Source organism: Euphorbia lathyris, chromosome 7 (assembly GCF_963576675.1).
Source record: "Euphorbia lathyris chromosome 7, ddEupLath1.1, whole genome shotgun sequence".
Classification (NCBI taxonomy): Eukaryota; Viridiplantae; Streptophyta; class Magnoliopsida; order Malpighiales; family Euphorbiaceae; genus Euphorbia; species Euphorbia lathyris.
Window position 1 is genome coordinate 47,842,808 of NC_088916.1, and position 19,371 is coordinate 47,862,178.

The 19,371-nt window shown below is 31.5% G+C and overlaps 2 protein-coding genes across 3 annotated transcripts; both read right to left on the reverse strand.

Annotated features, from left to right (window-relative positions):
* Positions 1–13,173: 13,173 nt before the first annotated feature.
* Positions 13,174–14,784, reverse strand: LOC136235001 (cyclin-D3-1-like). The gene is made up of 3 exons (XM_066024517.1): positions 14,179–14,784; positions 13,760–14,092; positions 13,174–13,669 (listed from the first exon to the last, which is right to left on the reverse strand). The coding sequence occupies exons 1-3, from the start codon at positions 14,644–14,646 to the stop codon at positions 13,418–13,420; spliced, it is 1,053 nt and encodes a 350-aa protein (XP_065880589.1). The 5' UTR covers positions 14,647–14,784; the 3' UTR covers positions 13,174–13,417.
* A 553-nt stretch (positions 14,785–15,337) lies between these two features.
* Positions 15,338–18,789, reverse strand: LOC136201170 (actin-related protein 2/3 complex subunit 3). Of its 2 annotated transcripts, none has more exons than XM_065991762.1 (6): positions 18,444–18,789; positions 17,594–17,628; positions 17,405–17,451; positions 16,877–16,985; positions 16,511–16,780; positions 15,338–15,713 (listed from the first exon to the last, which is right to left on the reverse strand). In XM_065991762.1, the coding sequence occupies exons 3-6, from the start codon at positions 17,405–17,407 to the stop codon at positions 15,571–15,573; spliced, it is 525 nt and encodes a 174-aa protein (XP_065847834.1). In that variant the 5' UTR covers positions 17,408–17,451; positions 17,594–17,628; positions 18,444–18,789; the 3' UTR covers positions 15,338–15,570. The 2 variants fall into 2 exon arrangements, with proteins under 2 accessions (XP_065847834.1, XP_065847832.1); XM_065991760.1 differs by having other exon boundaries at positions 17,594–17,635; positions 18,444–18,787.
* Positions 18,790–19,371: the final 582 nt, after the last annotated feature.

Here is a 19,371-nt window from a genome sequence, read left to right on the forward strand (position 1 = left end):
ATCCTTTTTAGTTAACTATTACCTGCGCTTCAAATGATGGGTCCGTCTGTGAGCGGGCCCAGCCCCTATTTTCAAGCAGATGTTAAATTAGGGCAAAGTGGACTATTCTAGTTGTCTATAAGAATATAACATGTTTATGGTTCTTTCTTATAAAGACAAGAGTAATTGGGATGCCTGGCCTCATTTTGTTTCAATAAAAGTATTAAACTTTGTTTTTATTCTAATAGTCATTTCGCCATTTCAGATAGAAAAAATCATTAAAATATTAATATAATAACCACGTTGGAAATGATTGGCTCTTTCATATGACATGAGAATCATATGATAAAAAAAAAACTTATACTTTTTATACTTATTTCAACTCCATATAAATTGTCATGTGGCGGCCAGAACAACTTTTTTTTTGCTTTCACATGGCATATCAATATTTGTCATGTTACTGTCATTTTATATATAAAATTAAGTTCTTTCCAACGTGATTGTCATATCACTGTTCTAATGATTTTTTTATCGGAACTAATTAATGACTTTATTAAAGTGTAAAAAAAAATCAATAGCTTTATTGAAATAAAATAAAATTTAATGAAATTTAAAAATGATCACAAATGTGCTTAATTTACCCCCAATAACTTGGATTCATTGTTATCTTGTGTTAAAAATCAAACAATTTAAATAATAAAACTTAATTATATTTATCTCATATGAAATAGAAAAAATGTTTTGTTTATGGGGAATGCCAAATAAATTGATGAAAGAAATGGCAGTGAATGCAAAGCTTGAGAGGTAGTGAGGATTTTGTGCAGAAGAAAATCAAAAATGGTCCTACACGATACCTTCACCTTCAACATTTTCCATTCTCATATAACAATTACACCCATAACCTCTAGGAACATAGTTTATTTAATTTATACTACTCTTTTCTACATTTGGATTCAACCCTCATATTTTTATTTGAGGTGTTCAAATTTTAATCTATTAACTTATATTAAATCTCAGGTAATCACGGTTAAAAATATATGACATGTTTCATTTACATTTGACAGTTGAAAATAAAGTTTTTATATAATTATACGATGATGTTATGATATAAAAGTATATTTTCAAATTGTTAAAAGAATGCAATTAATATATTAATTAAATAGGCTATGCCCTCTTAGTTAAGTTCAAAACTGAATAAGAATTAATGTATGAAATTGAATAATGACGAAGTTAGCATATAAAGCATGAAAAAAGAAATACAGTGATGTCCCTCCCTGGCAATAGCAGGGGCCTGAAATAATATATTTGGCATTTACCTGACCTATTAATATCATAGACTGCCAGATGGCCCAACTAAACTCAGCCCATTGGATTCTCATCGTGTGGTCTACATTATCACCATTCTTTTAAGGTAAATCGCATCCATCATCACTCGAATTTTGGGTTATTCCATAAAGTCATTAAACTTTATTTATTTTTAATAAAATCATTTAATTTTTCTTTTTATTTCAATAAAATTAGAACAATCAATTCAGAAAAATAAAAACAGAAAAAAAAACACCCATGCTAAAAATAATTCATTTTTATATATAACATATAAATTTGATAATTTCAATATACATATTGGTAGAAAATGATATAAATCTAGGTCATAGGAAATTAAATAGACAAGGCAGTTTGCAGCGCAGTGTCGTCGTCTGCTATACCAGTTAATGTTAATGGGCCGTCAAGATGCTAAATACAAGAGGTAGATTATTTCATTTATTATTCCAATGACTTATTGGAACTCACTTTCCTATATTTTACTTATCTCACATGCTCTTTTATTTTACTTTTTTTCTTCTGTAATTTGGCAGATCACTAGCATTTTAATTATATTATATATCATTTTCAGAATTATATGCTTTGATTTATAAAAAAAATGAAACTAATTAGGAATTTAATTTCTGAAAATTTATTAATTAGATATATAAGGAAAATAGAAATGAATCCCTTTATTGGGAAGCAGCTGGTTACAACTTAAGTTAATCAATTTTGGAATACAATATCACCTCTTTTAGGCCGTAACTAGTCAAACCAAAATTCCTACTCCACACATCCAATAGGGTAATTTAGTAATAATTACACAGAACAAAAAAAAAAAAAAAGTAATTTGCGATTGAGTCCCTGATGTTGAGTAAATTATTAGATTAGGACAGATCAAAATGGTCTGTGGATAGTCACGTGACTGAATATAAATGTTATGGTATATGACTGGATTCTGCAATTATTTTTTAAAGGCAACAAACTATCTTCAGTTTGCTGAATTGAGTCATATTAAGTGATCTTTTATTTTTTCTCAAAAAAAAGTGATCTTTTATTTATTTATATCATTAAACTTGTAATGATTAAAAGAGTTTGTTTTAAACATAAACATGGTTTTTTTTAAAAACATAAAAATGTTTAATATAATGTTATTCATTGTTTTCCTTCAAATTTTATGTTTTTAGTAGTTTGGAATTAGTTTTTTTATATGTGATGTGACAATAAAAAATTATAAAAAATATATTTCGTATTATAAAAAGTATTCACTCTTTTTCATATTATATGTCTTTCTAAATTTTGTTTGTTTCATTATACATGTCATTTTAATATGATCAATACACATTAAATCTCATTCTTTCTGCTATAAAAAATATATTTATAGAGATTAATTAGAATAATTGATTTATTATAAAATAAATAAATAGTAGAATCAATAAATAAAGAACAACAAAGTTTCTTTCCTAATATTCTTAATATATGTACAACTCGCTAGAAAGATATATAATATGAAATGTTTGAGTATAATATAAATAGAATAAGTAATATTTTTTGGTTAATTTCAAATAAATGTAATATGGTTTCATTTTTTTTTTTTTGCAAATCAGTTTATGTGGTTAGTAAAATTTATTTTTTTAAATTTGGCCGATAATAATCTCAAAATGAAAATTTTTAAGAATTAAAGTTGTTTAATATTATATTTATTATGGAACCAAAATTTTTATTGTCCAAAATTACTATTTTTGGAGTTTTCTCTTTCTAAACATTAACTCTATCTCTCACAAAAAAACAAACACCTAAATAACCTCAAACCTAAGAAGTTGAAGAATTAAAGTTACTAAATATCATTTAATTCGTAAAAAAAAAATTCATTTTGATGTCGTTATTTGTCAAATTTGGAAAAATAATTTTTTTACCAACAATAGGTACCGATCTTAAAAAATGTAAAACCACATAATTAACTTTTTGTTTTCATTTAATTAGATGTTCACAATAACTAACTAAGTTGATAAGCTACTATCATTAAAAAAAAATCATCAGAATTCTTTTTTTTATTTGAGAGAAAGAAATTAATCACTAAAAAAATTGCAAGATCTTTACAAAGAAAATCAATTAGCAAACTAGGAATAAAAACGAATAAAACTCGTTAGCATTGGAATGTAAGATCAGAGATTTAAGCTATTAAAATAAAAACACTTAAATCACTATTTGGCTTCTAAAATTTTGTTATTTGACATTTGCCCTATTATTTAGTATATTTAGCTCCTAACTTATCACAATTTGAATGCAAACTTGGTAAAAATGTTATCTCATTGATATGTTGCGATGTTTTGACTTTTGAACATGATATTTTTCTAAAAGACTAATTAATTATTTACATTTAAGAAAATTTACATGACAAAAATCTTTAAGACATATCATATTTCAAGTTCATGCGTTAAAACATCACTATGTGTTAGGTGGGATAATGGTTTTATTAAGTGTCCATCATCCATTAGAACAAATCATTAACTAAATGTGATCAAATAATAAGCAAGGAACTAAGGGGGCGTTTGGTTCGTATAGGGGTAACAGAATGGAATCAAGAAAGGGAAACAAGGAGAAAGGAATGGAATGACTCTGAATTCCCTTCTCTGTTTGTTTCAGTTCCACAAAAAGAATGATATACCTATTATTCGCTTTGTGGCTGTTTGGTTCAAATGAGATAATAAACTAGAGTTGTGTTTTCAACAATAACTTCTATACATACCTGTATCTATATTAATAAATTAATCACATGTAGAATGAAAATCAAAAGTGAGATTAATCTAGGGATAAAAAAATACAAGGATCAAAATAAAAATAAAAATGTAAAAATTAGTCAAGAATATTTTTTGAGAATAAATAAATAAATAATATAAGGATAAGGATAAAAAAATAAAATTAATTCAAGGATTAAAAAAGTATAAATAAATAAATATATGGACCAAAAATATAAATTAAAAACAAAATAGAGACTAAAATGAAATTTTATAAGGAGAGTATATGTTCAAATTAGTGAGAGAGAGGGGAAGGGGAATGGAAAACCTTAGGGGGGGGGGGGGGAATAGGGTTAGAGGAGTTAGGGTAAATCTAAAACTAAAAGAGGGTAAAGAGAATGGTTGAATTGATAAAACAAACACCAACAAACGGAATGAAACCTCCTTTTTCCCTTACCCTTTTCTGAAACCCCCAAAACAAATGACCCCTGAATGATAAAATTTTGAATAGGTGAAGGTAAAAAGAGTGGTTTAAGCCAAATAAAAATGATAATGAGTTTTGAGTATTGTTTGATAAAACTGAAAATTAAGTGCTGAATTTTAACGGTAATTTTAGGGTAATTTTATAATTTTGGTATAAATTGATTAAAACTTTAGTATAATTTATTATAATTTTATAATTATTATATATTTACAATTTTATTAATTTTAGTTTAATTTATATTATTTAACATTTTATTAATTTTAGTTTAATTTTAGTACAGTATTAGCATAATTTTTACAATTTTATTAATTTAGGGTAATTTTATAATTTTGGTATAAATTATTAAAACTTTAGTATAATTTATTATAATTTTATAATTATAGTATATTACAATTTTATTAATTTAGTATAATTTTTTTATGTAGACGGAGCGGCCTACTAGGGGTGGAAAATCCATCCCGTCATCTGCTCGTCGTCTAGATATGGAGGACGAGGATGATACACCACGGCATACGAGATTGCGTGCTATAGATATATCTGGTCGTAGGCGGAGAGGGGCTGCGACGGAGCAGTTGAGGAGGGGGCCGATTGCGGATCAGGCCGATATTCATGACGCAGAGGGGGCGACTGATTTTGATGACAGAGAGCCCGGTAGCGATTCTTTGCAGGACTACCTCGATGTGGCAGTCCGGGCAGTGCGACAGTCCGCTGTTGCACATGATCGCGAGGTTGAGGAGAGCGATGAGCATCCGACCCCGGGGAGACAGCCGACCCAGCGCGTAGGAGGTCGTTTTGCGGGTACAGATATTTTTTAGTATTTAGTATAATCTAGTATTTATAGTATAATCTAGTATTTTTAGTATAATTTAGTATAATCTAGTATAATTGAGTATAATTGAGTATAATTTAGTATACTTGAGTATAATTGAGTATTTTTTAGTATAATTTTGTATAATCTAGTATAATTGAGTATAATTTTGTATAATTGAGTATTTTTTAGTATAATTTAGTATTTTTTAGTATTTATAGTATAATCTAGTATTTTTAGTATAATCTAGTATAATTGAGTATAATTTAGTATAATTTAGTATAATCTAGTATAATTGAGTATAATTTTGTATAATTGAGTATTTTTTAGTATTTTTTAGTATAATTTTGTATAATCTAGTATAATTGAGTATAATTTTGTATAATTGAGTATTTTTTAGTATAATTTAGTATAATCTAGTATAATTTAGTATAATTTTGTATAATTTTTTTATAATTATCAGGGACAAGCAAACGTTCCAAAGCTAGTGAGGACGAGAGCTGGGTAGTTACTGGACCGGTTGCTGGTGGTCCCGTTGATGGTTCCGTGATTCCTAGTTTTCTAGGACATGTTGCCTCACGGATGTTGGGAGGGGAGATTCGGTCGTTTCTGACATGCTATAATAGATCAGCAGCATGCAAAGATTTATGTCAGTGGTTTTCTGATGCGTCACCCGAGGTAAGCATAATATAGTGTGTCAACATTTATTGTAATTCGTATTTTTAACTATAAACATACAAAACATTCTGTAATTTTATAATTTTATGTGTCATTTTACAGCTGAGGGAGATGATCGAGAGGACTGGTTTATCCCACCTTCCACGTGCCATGTTCAGGAACCTCGACACTCCGCTATTGACTGCGTTCGTGGAGCGGTGGCAGCCCGATACGAACTCCTTCCACATGCCGTTCGGTGAGATGACTATCCAGCTGCATGATGTGTGGCACATTCTTCGGATCCCGATCGACGGTCAGATGGTGTCCGAGTCTCCCCCTGTTGACTCGCTTCATGCCATGTGCATGATGATGTTTGGGGTGACTCAGGCTGAGCTTCTATTGCCGACTAGTCGTTTATGGTCAGGTGGAGGTGTATTTGTTGCGGCTGTACAGAGGCTACTGGGTGAGGGTAGGGATGACGCTACTCGGGCAGCGGCGTGGATGTGGCTTATGCTTGGATCCACTCTGTTTGTTGACAAGAGTGGAGATAGGATTAGACCGGCCCATCTTCATGAGGTTTACAGCGGTGTCAGCGGGGCAGTTGGACTATCATGGGGGTCTGCCACATTACCCATGTTGTACCGACAGCTGGGGATAGCGAGCAGAGGAGATTGCTCCGGTATATGCGGATGTTTGACCCTACTGCAGGCATGGATATATGAGTATTTTCCGGTTTTCCGGCCGCATAGAGGAGCTCACCTGATCCCAGCTGACCATGCCCGTGCAATGAGATGGGAGGTCGGGGTCCCAGGCAAGACGACCGCCCGACTAGATACCTTTCGGGGGCAGCTGGATCGTATGACGGCGGCAGAGGTATTTTATAAAATTCTAGAATTTATTTAATTATTATTTATAGTATATTATTTGTATAATTGAGTATTACTTTTTTCCAGGTGACGTGGTTGCCTTATGGTCCTGTCGCTGATGATGATCGGCTTCGGGTGTCCTACGCCGGTTGGATACGGTGTAGAGACATCGTCGAGCCGTATATGCCCGACCGAGCGCTGCGACAGGTCGGATATACTCAGCCTATCCCAGCTGAGCGTATTAGACCTGATAAAGCAGTACGACCATGGAAGTCATTATCGTACAAGCTCACGCATTCCTTAGTCACAGTTGAGGACACCTGGCGGAGATTTCCATCGGCTCAGGGCATCGATCGGAGGAGATGCCGACCAGTCGGATACGATCCCACTGCCTGTGATCCTGCTTATATGGGTTGGTATATGCAGTATTCGCATCCCCATCTCCTTCATGCACCACAGGCTGGACCGGTACAGCATTCTCGCGCCAACAGCGAATTGGTAAGTTTATTATTTTTTAATATTATTATTTTGTATTGGTTTATATGTGTTTAATTTTAAATATTTATTTATACATTTTTTTTGCAGTGGGTTAGCTGGTTGTGGCGTGTCACCCAACTAGCGGCTACCCACCGATCTGACGAGGATGTTCCACGCATTAAGAGGGAGATGGATGAGTTTATGGATGCGTGGCGTCGGGCGAACTAGATACTCATATATTTGAACACTTTTTGTTGTATATATTACGTTTATAAATGTTTATGTTTATTAATGTTTATTTTAATTTTTATGTTTTTAAATTTTTTTTGTTAAGTACATTTAACGGACTATTTACGGGTTTAACGGCATATATACGGGATACATAACACAATTTTACGGGATACATAACACAATTTTTTGCTCTCTCGATACACGGGCGTGTGAAGATCACGCCTTCCCGTGTGGTCGGGCGTGATAGCCCTACGCCTCACCGAGTGGTCGGGCGTGATACTCATACGTCCGACCACTCGGTGAAGCGTATGGCTATCACGCCCGGCCACACGGGAAGGCGTGATCTTCACACGCCCTACCATGTGGTGAGGCATGATGTCCATACGCCCTTGCATCGAGAGAGGGAAAAAAAGTGATTTTTCTACCCCAAAACCTATGAAAGGGTAATTTCGTCCTTTCACGGGACTAGGGGTGGGAAAATGGGGCTGGGTTTAACAACACCCTATATTTATTATGGAACCAAAATTTTTATTGTCCAAAATTACTATTTTTTGAGTTTTCTCTTTCTAAACATTAACTCTATCTCTCACAAAAAACAAACACCTAAATAACCTCAAACCTAAAAAGTTGAAGAATTAAAGTTACTAAATATCATTTAATTCGTAAAAAAAAATTCATTTTGAGGTCGTTATTTGTCAAATTTAGAAAAATAATTTTTTTACCAACAATAGGTACCGATCTTAAAAAATGTAAAACCACATAATTAACTTTTTGTTTTCATTTAATTAGATGTTCACAATAACTAACTAAGTTGATAAGCTACTATCATTAAAAAAAAATCATCAGAATTCTTTTTTTTATTTGAGAGAAAGAAATTAATCACTAAAAAAATTACAAGATCTTTACAAAGAAAATCAATTAGCAAACTAGGAATAAAAACGAATAAAACTCGTTAGCATTGGAATGTAAGATCAGAGATTTAAGCTATTAAAATAAAAACACTTAAATCACTATTTGGCTTCTAAAATTTTGTTATTTGACATTTGCCCTATTATTTAGTATATTTAGCTCCTAACTTATCACAATTTGAATGCAAACTTGGTAAAAATGTTATCTCATTGATATGTTGCGATGTTTTGACTTTTGAACATGATATTTTTCTAAAAAACTAATTAATTATTTACATTTAAGAAAATTTACATGACAAAAATCTTTAAGACATATCATATTTCAAGTTCATGTGTTAAAACATCACTATGTGTTAGGTGGGATAATGGTTTTATTAAGTATCCATCATCTATTAGAACAAATCATTAACTAAATGTGATCAAATAATAAGCAAGGAACTAAGGGGGTGTTTGGTTCGTATAGGGGTAACAGAATGGAATCAAGAAAGGGAAACAAGGAGAAAGGAATGGAATGACTCTGAATTCCCTTCTCTGTTTGTTTCAGTTCCACAAAAAGAATGATATACCTATTATCCGATTTGTGACTGTTTGGTTCAAATGAGATAATAAACTAGAGTTGTGTTTTCAACAATAACTTCTATACATACCTGTATCTATATTAATAAATTAATCACATGTAGAATGAAAATCAAAAGTGAGATTAATCTAGGGATTAAAAAAATACAAGGATCAAAATAAAAATAAAAATGTAAAAATTAGTCAAGAATATTTTTTTGAGAATAAATAAATAAATAATATAAGGATAAGGATAAAAAAAAATGAAATTAATTCAAGGATTAAAAAAGTATAAATAAATAAATATATGGACCAAAAATATAAATTAAAACAAAATAGAGACTAAAATGAAATTTTATAAGGAGAGTATATGTTCAAATTAGTGAGAGAGAGGGGAAGGGGAATGGAAAACCTTAGGGGGGTCGGGGGGGAATAGGGTTAGAGGAGTTAGGGTAAATCTAAAACTAAAAGAGGGTAAAGGGAATGGTTGAATTGATAAAACAAACACCAACAAACGGAATGAAACCTCCTTTATCCCTTACCCTTTTCTGAAACCCCCAAAACAAATGACCCCTGAATGATAAAATTTTGAATAGGTGAAGGTAAAAAGAGTGGTTTAAGCCAAATAAAAATGATAATGAGTTTTGAGTATTGTTTGATAAAACTGAAAATTAAGTGCTGGATTTTAACGGTTGAATATTTTAAGTGCTGAAAGTATTAAATAATGTAAGTGCTATAAAAATATTAGTCAATAATGTTTAACTTAAAATGTTAAGTTAAATATTTTAACTTATTTTAATAAGTGATTTTTAATTTAATTGACAAATTTAAATGGTACATAAATAACCGTTATCATACACAATTAAATCAAATAAATGTTTAACATTTTAATTTAAATGGGAAGTGGGTTATCAAACAATACTTTATATTTATATTTATATTTATTTTTTCATTTTAAAAACAAATAGTGGATCTTGGTATAGTGTTTGAAGAGTTTTGGTAGTAGGTCAAAAGAGAGGAGCTTTGAGCATTTCAATGATTTAAAAGAAGTAAGAGTCCATCCATCTCAATGTCATTAATTATTAATCCAGATCTTAATCTTGTCCTTTTTCTTTTATTTTCTAGAGTTGAAAATTGAAAAAAAGAAAAACGATATTGTCCCCCAATTTCAACATTCCCCTTCCTTTCCCTTTTTGTAGCATTGTGGATCTAATTGCAGCTAAATCCCCTTTTTAATCCTGTCTTATACCTCTACTTTCTACTGGGTCCACTTTTACTTCAATTGCTTTGCATTTTTATCTTTACCTCATGCACTTCTTTTCCATTTCCACCCACAAATTACACCTTCTTTATTTTGTTTTGCAATAATAATTCTGATTATATTTTCTGGTCCCCAAGGGTCATTTCCAGACAGCAAATAAGACAACTTTATATACATAATACTATTAAATATTGGTTCCGACATTTACGGTACACTTAATAAAGATATTTTAATCAATAATTTTTTTAAGTATATATGTTTGTAATGTAGAGTTATTTATTGGCTTAATACATAAGTTGTCCAAAAAATTTGATTGTCCTCTTAAACTTTCAAAGTATCTTGATAGTTCCCTCAAATTGTATAATATATTCAGTTAGCTCCCTAAGCTTACACAAAATGTAATCAATTGATCACTCAGTTACAAAAAAGTAAGTTAAATGCGGAAGATGTATTGCACGATCGAGTCTTAAAAAAAATAAAAGGATCAAAATCGGAGTATACGGTTTTAATATTAGAGAAGACAAGTCGTATAACTTCATTTTAATCTATTTTTGAATTATGTAATAACATTCTAAAATGTGTGTAATATGTCTTTCGCATTTAACTTACTTTTTTACGATCGAGTGATCAATTGATTACATTTTATGCAAGTTCAGATGACTAATTGAACATTTTATGGAAGTTAAGAGGACTATTGTGAAACTTTAAAAATTAAGGGAGCCAATCAAACTTTTTGGACAAATCAAGCCTTATTTATTTAAGATGGAAGAATGGAGCCAGCTCATGATTCCCTTTAGTTTAAAGTGGTACAAAGCACATGCTATCTTTATTCCATTCCCTGCCTATTGCAACTCTTAATTACCTAATTATCACTATTAATATTCTTATCCTCCAATTATCAATATAAAAATACATCTGCTATTTATTTTTCCTTAAAAATATTAAGGAAACAATAATATTTTTGAGCTCTCTCAATCAAAATGCTATAATTTGATGAAATTTAACCCTGAAATTATTATTTGTTAAAAAAAATATCAAATTATTTTGTAAAAGAAATTAAATCACTACTATTTGTGAGTTATTTCTTTATTACTGTTGATAGTAGATAAGTCCAATATTAATTAAATATTTTTAGTCTAAATAAAAAAATAAAAACGAACTACAAAAAGGGAAACTTATCGATATTGTATCAAACTTTAGGAGCTAGAATTGAGAATTTAGGAAAATTTAGATGGTAAAACTATTACTTTTCCGCGGAAAAAAAAAAGTTAATTTCTATTATCACAAGAATTGTCAAAAATAACGCCGGAAATTTATAATTAGAAAGAAAAGAAAAAGAAAAAGTGAAAAAAAGAGTAGAGCAATATGCACATTTATGAGGGGAAGTGGTTGTCCCTGTCGAGGGCAGTTCTGCGTAGACTTTGCCTCGTTGGATTGTACTCTTATTCCTACTTTTAGGTTTGAAGTTTAGGTAAATTACACCCATTACTCATCAACTTTAATCATTTAATCATTTTTACGGTATTCTTTCCAAATTTTAAAATGTAAGGTAAAAACTATTATACTTTCTACTATTATGGTTATTAAAGTTCAATAAATATCTAAAAATAAGCGTTAACGATTTTAAAATAAAAATATATAAGAATTAAAGTTGTTTAAAACCATATTTACTAAAAAATCATGTTTTTTATTTTTCGAAATCAATATTGTTGAAATAACATTAAAATGAAAAGTTGAATTTTTAAAATTATTTAGAATGTCACGAGTTCTCGGAATTTTCTACTTTTAGATCATCAACAACCATTTTAAGACGTTAATTAAAATTTATAGCCATAATAAAATTGATATTACGTTTTGAAATTTAGTAATAAAAGTGAAATTCAGTAGCTATGGATGTAATTTAGCCTTTGAAGTTAATATATGTTCCTTTGAAAAGATGGGATTTACTATTTGATCCCATAAATAATGTGTATGTCAATTATTCACTAAATCAATAATTTAATATACGTGCTATATTAAATATTAACAAATATAATTAATTATTTATTTGTTTATATAAAATTTAAAACCCTAAAATATATATTTCATACTTCAAACTTTAAATTCTAAATTTATTTTGGGGGTATATACTCTAAAATATACATGATGTATTGTCAAAATGTTGACTCCACAGGATGAGATGTACCAAAATTTCTCCATCCCATATAATGTTAATTATAGTAATGGCACCACCATCACACTGTATCAAAAACTAGCAAATATTTATGGATTTATTTTGATATAAGGGTATAGGTGCTATAACGGATAAATACAAAAATAAATATGCGTATTAACCCAAAACTAAAAGCTACTCCTATTAATTAACTTAGATAATAAACATACAATGTTACTATTAATTTTCTTTGGTACACATAAAAGTGTACAATTTTTTTATGACCTCCTACTAAAATGTACAAATAGTAATTTTGACCGGTCAAACGTGAAGTCAACACGTTATGTGAGCAATTTGACCTCTTTTAAAGTCGAAAGTTAACTGTTAACGGAAAGTCAATACGTCACGTCAACAATTTTAACTTTTATAGAGATCAAATTATTGATGTAGTACATTGAATTCTCATTGACCGGTCATAATTACCGATTATACATTTTAGTGGAATGTACTAAAAGATTATACAATTTTGTTTGGAAAAAAAGATGTAAAACACAAATGTAATTTACCCAATTTTGTTGTATGAAGATGAAAAGTGTAGAGTCTAAGCTCAACTAACGAGGTCAAACATCCAAACAAATAATAGTAAAAAAAAGGAAAAAAAAATGACAGTGGCCGACATCACTTCACATGCAAACAAAAAAAACTATAATTTTCCTAATAATGTTTTGTTTATTTAATAATTTTGAGTTTGGAAAATTTTCAATTTAATTCAGAAAATTAAAACGGGTATACGGTAACGTATATACATGATAATAGTGGATGGATATATTAGGTGCAACCGTGCAAGTTCTCTCATACTAGTAGTTTTTCCAGTTTCCGGATAAAATGCCAACCATCTCTGCTTCCATTTTCTAGGATTCGACAAACAGAGATGCTAGGCAATTTAACAACAACAACAAGAACATCAATTATTGACACTTGAGTCCACAAAAAAGAGGATTAAAATGAAAGATTAGGAATTAACGAGGATGTATCTGCATTTTGATTTGCTCTGCTTTTCTTCGTCGGCTGCTCCGGTGAGGAAGACACTGATCCCACTGCCCAACTATCATTTGAACTCTCTGAACTAAATGATACATCCATTACACATTTTGGACTACCCGGATACCAACCGTACTTCCTTTTCTTTGATTCCATCCTGTAATATTCCATTATCATCTCTTTGCACTCATTCACATTCTCCTCCTCCTCCTGTTTTGGAAGAGTTTCAGATTAAAGATTTAAACTTTTTTTCTACTTTAATAACCGGAATTAATTTGATTTAAAAAAGCAAATAATCACCTTATCAATTCCGAGAATCCCCGATAGTTGGCTTTCAAATTCATCTCCGATACTGGGTTGTATACCATTGATTACATGCAGCATTGTTGCAGATGCAATTACACTAGGAAGATAAGGTAAAGACCTGGAATCTGAGATTATAGAGAGAACAATAAGCTCGGATCTCCGGATAAATTCCCAGCAGAGATAATCCTTAAATCCAAGCCTCCTTGCTATGTAATCGATAAACGATAATGGAGTCACAGGGTTCATTCTCCATTCAAGCGTGGAAAGTACTAAAAGCTCCATTCTTTGTATAGTTTTAGCCTCAAACACATACTTACTGTCCTCCACCTTCACTTTCACAAATAATAAATCATCAATCAACAAATGAGACATAAACTCTAATTTATGATTAAAGTTAAATTAAATGTAGGTACCTGTAGGTCCAACAGAAGTGGGACTTGGGTCTCCTCCAGTTTTGCTGCTAAAGAAAGACAAGCCACAGCTACGAGTTGGGTCATCCATGGCTTCTCTGTCTGAAGATCGAACTTAAATAGGAACCTATCGAGATAATTTATGGCCAAAACTGAAGATAGAACGGTGAATGAGTAGTGAGCATTGACTTTAAGTATCCAATCCACAGCATCACGGCGAGCTTGAGCTAGAGATGGGTTTGTTTCTAGTTTTTTATATAGTTGATTTGGGTCTTGTTTTGAAAACAAAGAGGAAAGTTCATCATCTTCCCAAGTTAAGTCTTGTGGTAGCAAGATTGGGGGAAAGTGTTGATCTTGAAAATTATCAAAATCAACAACTTCTCCTCCATCCCAGTTATTATCTTCTGAGCAGTAAAGAGCATCATTGAGAAAGAAAGAAGAAGGGTTTGAGATGGGACAATGTTTTGCCATCTTCTTCTGGGAAGAAGATTGATTAAATTGGGATATTGGTTCATTATAGGTCAAAGGAAAAGAAGAGCAATAAAGACTGAGTTAGAGGCATCTCTTCTCTTCTCTTCTCTTTGTGGGTATTGTGTAAAAGAAAGAAACAAAAAGAGGAACAAGAGAAGAGAATAGGGGCAGTGTTTGTGTATTGTTATTATATACTTGATTAAATCATGGCCCATGTTCCTCATTAACGAGACACGTGACATTTGCACCATTTTCATTTTCATATGTTTTGTTTAAATAATTGTTTTGAACCGTTATGGTTCCAGATCATTTTTTACTAGGAATTCAATGAGAATATAAACTATGTTTTTGTCATCCACCTCAACAATAACACTGAAAATTAAATCCAAGTAAAAGTACTATAGCAATCTTTTTTCTACGGTGGAAAATGTTGATTGAATTCAAAAGGTTTGACAAGTTCACTTCTCCCTTTATGTTCATGTTTCTTTAAATTCACCTTGAGTATTTTTAATCTCAGATTAGTTCATCAATATACATTTTTTGTTTTGGTCATGAACAAGGTATAACCTTTTTAAATACAAATAAAGCAATAGCATACGTTGGGTTTAACACACTTCGCAATTTTAAATCTAATTAGTAAAAAAAAAAAAAATTGTGTAATTTCAAATTGAGGATTGAAAGGCGTTATACATAAAAAAAAAAAAAACATCTTCCATTAATAAAATTTGAAATTACAACATCTAGTAAGATTAGGTTTTAAATTGCAGTATGGTACGTGAAAGCTATATCTGTTATAATCCATTACTACCCTGTCCCTCTTTGTTTTCTTTGGACAGGACTATATTCACAACTAATCAATTATAAATTCAATAATAACATCCTTTTCCACAGGCAACGTCTAGTTGAACACAAATCACAAAGTAGTCAAAGAGCAATAATATTCATAAATTTCCTCTTAGCAAATGCCAACCACCATTTGTTTGGTGTCCCATTGGGTCTATATGCAACACTTAGCAGTCTTCCGCTTGTCTCTTCCCTAATCTGCTTCAGATAATTCCTGAACAGCTCTGCAATTCAAAAACCAAACATTTTTAGTTCACATAAGTAACTACCCCACTCCTAACATGGAACACAACCTTGCTCAAAAACCAAGAACCCAACATTTCAGAATTATCATCGCGGGTGGAAGAAAATCTGTTGTTCCCATTTTCCTCTGCCCTTACATTGAGTGAGAGACAGATAAGAGGACAAGAAAATGGGAACAACAGATTTTCTTTCATCAATCCCATCCCATTCTAAAGATCCTGTTTTAGTTTTTGTAGCCAACCGAAATTACTGTTTTTCTGAAATGTTATTTTACCACATTAAGTTTCAGTACTACTCCCATAGTTTAGTTTATGCCTTGTAGATAACAGGACCATTTTATTAACTTGATATGGTTGGTCTTAAAGAGACTATTGGTAATGGCAATAATATGGCCAAGAAAAAATCTTAATGATTTCAGAAGGAAATCATGATCTACAAAAACTAGTCCTATCATATGGACCACATGATTAGGCAACAAGATGAGAACCACAGCAATGACAGAAGTAAGATATAAACGAAAGGCACACAAGAAAATTGAGGTTAAGGTTACTATCCCTATATTCTCAAGCAGCTAAGAAAGAAACTAGACAAAAGAAAAATAGTTCTCAGTAGGTTTGGAATGAGAGCAATGATGTTGATACATAACAATAGATTAAACATTGAAATCTCAGGATTATTCACAACAAATTAGAAAGACTACAGAAGCACGTTGAAATATAGAATAAAATTGGACAGTCTCCCCAAAATCAGCGCAAACATGAACATGGAGGAACGTTACCTGCTTCATTTTGAGATTCGGGATTCACAAAAAGGCCAGGAAAAGGAAAACCGACCTCTCCAGGCACAGGAACTTTCTCAAGACCTAAATTAATGATGGCCTTGGTCCCTTCTGCCAAGGTTCTGCACCCTTCAAGCCTCTTCAAAGCCACATTGATATAGAATGTTAAATATATAAGGAGCTTATCAGCCGGGCTCTTAATATCAAAGTTTCTAAAGAAAACATTAGCGCGAAAAAATGTTATTGCTTCATCAACAATGTCAGTTCTATCTGCACAAAAGCATATGCTGATTAACATAGTTGAATAAATTAGGGAAAGAAATTGGCAGCAAAATTATTCAACAGCCAACAGGAAATATCTATAACCTTGGTCTGAACTGGGAGCAGGACCCTTTATATGGCTTTTCAGAGGAAGTAAAGGGCATCCACAAGCTTTTTCAACTCCTTCCTCGTCCACAAAGCTAGAGTGATAAACCTGCCGTGACAATCATCTTCAAGTTGCATAGAAACTAGAGCTATATATAGCAAATCAAAGTAAATATATGGACTTCCATAACAAAAAGGAATTCCCGCTTACAAACAACCAAATTTATAATCATCTAAATGGTTTATCAAATTCACACACAAAATCTAGGGGATATGCCAAAAGTAATACCCAGAACCGGTAATCAGAGCTGGGAAGGGGGGAAATAATAAATGTGGTTCAAATCGCAACTAGTTCTTCCAAGAACAGGAAGATCTTAAACACAAAACCATAAATTAACATGCTAAATCAAGTTGATATCAACAAATTGAAAAGCTGGAGTCGGAATTACCAGATTCAAGAAATATTTTAGTATTTTGCCAAAATAAAATTTGTTAAAGATCCCAATACAAAATAAATAGATTGCGTACCATTTCTTCAGTGGAATAGATCGATTCCTTCAAGCTCAGCAAAATGGCTAAGAGAAGATCACAAATACAGCATTCAGGTAGGATTTCAATAATTTTTAGAAGGCATTAAACAGATAAAGAAACAAAATCGTAAGGAATTAAATTGAACTAAAATGAGGGTGTAGATGAATTCTTAAATGTAGAAGTTACCTGATTGAGGGGGTGTTTGTTTCTCCTTTTCACATCTGCAAACTTTGCAATTTTTAGGTCTGATTAGTGTTTTTTTTTTTTTTTTTTTTTTTTGTGTAATTTCAATTGAGGATTGAAGGTAATGGGGATATAAAATTATACATGAAAAAAAAAAAAACTCATCTTCCATTGATAAAGTTTAAAATTCCAACATCTAATAAGATTAGGTATTAAATTGCACTGTTGTACATGAAAGCTATATCCGCTTTAAACCATTACTCACAGGGCTAAAGAGATTGACTTAGGTATGCTGAAAATTAATAGCAAGGCATCAGTTAAACGAAACTAATATACAGGACCTGAACTATCTATTTTAACATATATCAACTGCCATACCAAAAACTTCCCACGAAATTCAGACAGAATTTAGATGATCCTCTCTCAATTAAAACTTATTTTGTACAATAAGATTTAAACTTAAATCTCTAGTTTAATGAACAAAAATTTGATGAACAAAAACACAGAAAGTTGGTAGTGACTGTGTTAATTGTAATTTCTCTTAACTTAATTTCTCACATGGTGGCATGTGAAATCTGCATCTCAAAATTGGATAAGATATCAAGCAAGAAGATTGCTCAACTATATTCAAATTTATATTTGGACAAAAATGCACAACAGATAAAACAAATTGAACAACTTTTTATTTATGTATTCCTAAACAATATAGGACAAATTGTTCTAGTTATTGATTCCAACAAAAACTAAGCAATTGAAAGCCACGAAAACTGAAATGGTAGGACGGACAGAACATTTAGGCAAACCCAGACATCATCAAACCCAGACGTTAGCAAACCCAAACATTGGTATTTACCTTAATCAACGACGACGGTGAGAGATCAGAACGACGGCGGTGCGAGACAGAATGAGGAACGGCGGTGTGAGGAGATCGGAAGGGATGAGGAACGATCGTGTGAGGAGATCGGGACGAGGAGGAACGATGGTGTGAGGAGGAGAGACGGCGGCTTCCTTTCGTTCTTCTATATTAGATTTTCTTAAAGGCATAAAGCCCAATTGAGTCCCTGAACTATAGAGAAAAAATCAATCAGCCCCCATTCTATTCAAATCAGCAAAATGGTCCCTGTAGTATTTTTGGATGATTAATCAACTCCCTCTCTTAACTGCTATCCCTTCTTCGCCTTCTTCACCTGCCGGAACGGTTTTGTAGAGGAAAACAGAAAAAAAAAATGAGCTACATTTACAATCTAGGCACAACACCAGACCAAGTTGTATCAAGTAAATCATGGCCCCAATTTCATCCATCCAAACACTATAATTATTATTAGGCTAAATTTAGTAGAAGGTTCAATTTACCATATAACCGGCCTTACTACATCTATGTATTTCTCTGATTTTCAGAAAAATATCTATGGTTTTTAATCAATTATTTCAATTTATCACTTCAAAATCCACCAAACCTTGCAAAATTCAGAAACTAGATTAAAGAAACTCCCAATTGAAAAGTCACTCCCTCGACAAATCCATTTTGTGGTTACTCAAACTAGACATCAGAAAAACCCAGTAATTTGGATTTCATACAAAATCAACATCACTAAGGAGCAAAAAAAATTAAAGATGGGTCTAAATAAATTTTTCATAGATCTCTGAAAATTCTAAATTAATTGCAGAAATAGAGAGTAAAAAAGCAATTACTTACCAAGAATAGGAGAGAAAGCTTCGTAATGAGAGATTGATTGGCAGACGTCAAAGGATAATATTAGTGATAACATTGTGATATTATC

Coding starts and splice junctions, on each gene's coding strand:
- LOC136235001 (XM_066024517.1), bottom strand. CDS start 14,646: ATGGCAAAACATTGTCCCATCTCAAACCCTTCTTCTTTCTTTCTCAAT. Junction 14,093..14,178: donor CACTTCTGTTGGACCTACAG/GTACCTACATTT, acceptor GTGAAAGTGAAG/GTGGAGGACAGTAAGTATGT. Junction 13,670..13,759: donor GGATTCTCGGAATTGATAAG/GTGATTATTTGC, acceptor CTTCCAAAACAG/GAGGAGGAGGAGAATGTGAA.
- LOC136201170 (XM_065991762.1), bottom strand. Junction 16,781..16,876: donor TGCTCCCAGTTCAGACCAAG/GTTATAGATATT, acceptor GCTTTTGTGCAG/ATAGAACTGACATTGTTGAT. Junction 15,714..16,510: donor CGAATCTCAAAATGAAGCAG/GTAACGTTCCTC, acceptor TTTGAATTGCAG/AGCTGTTCAGGAATTATCTG.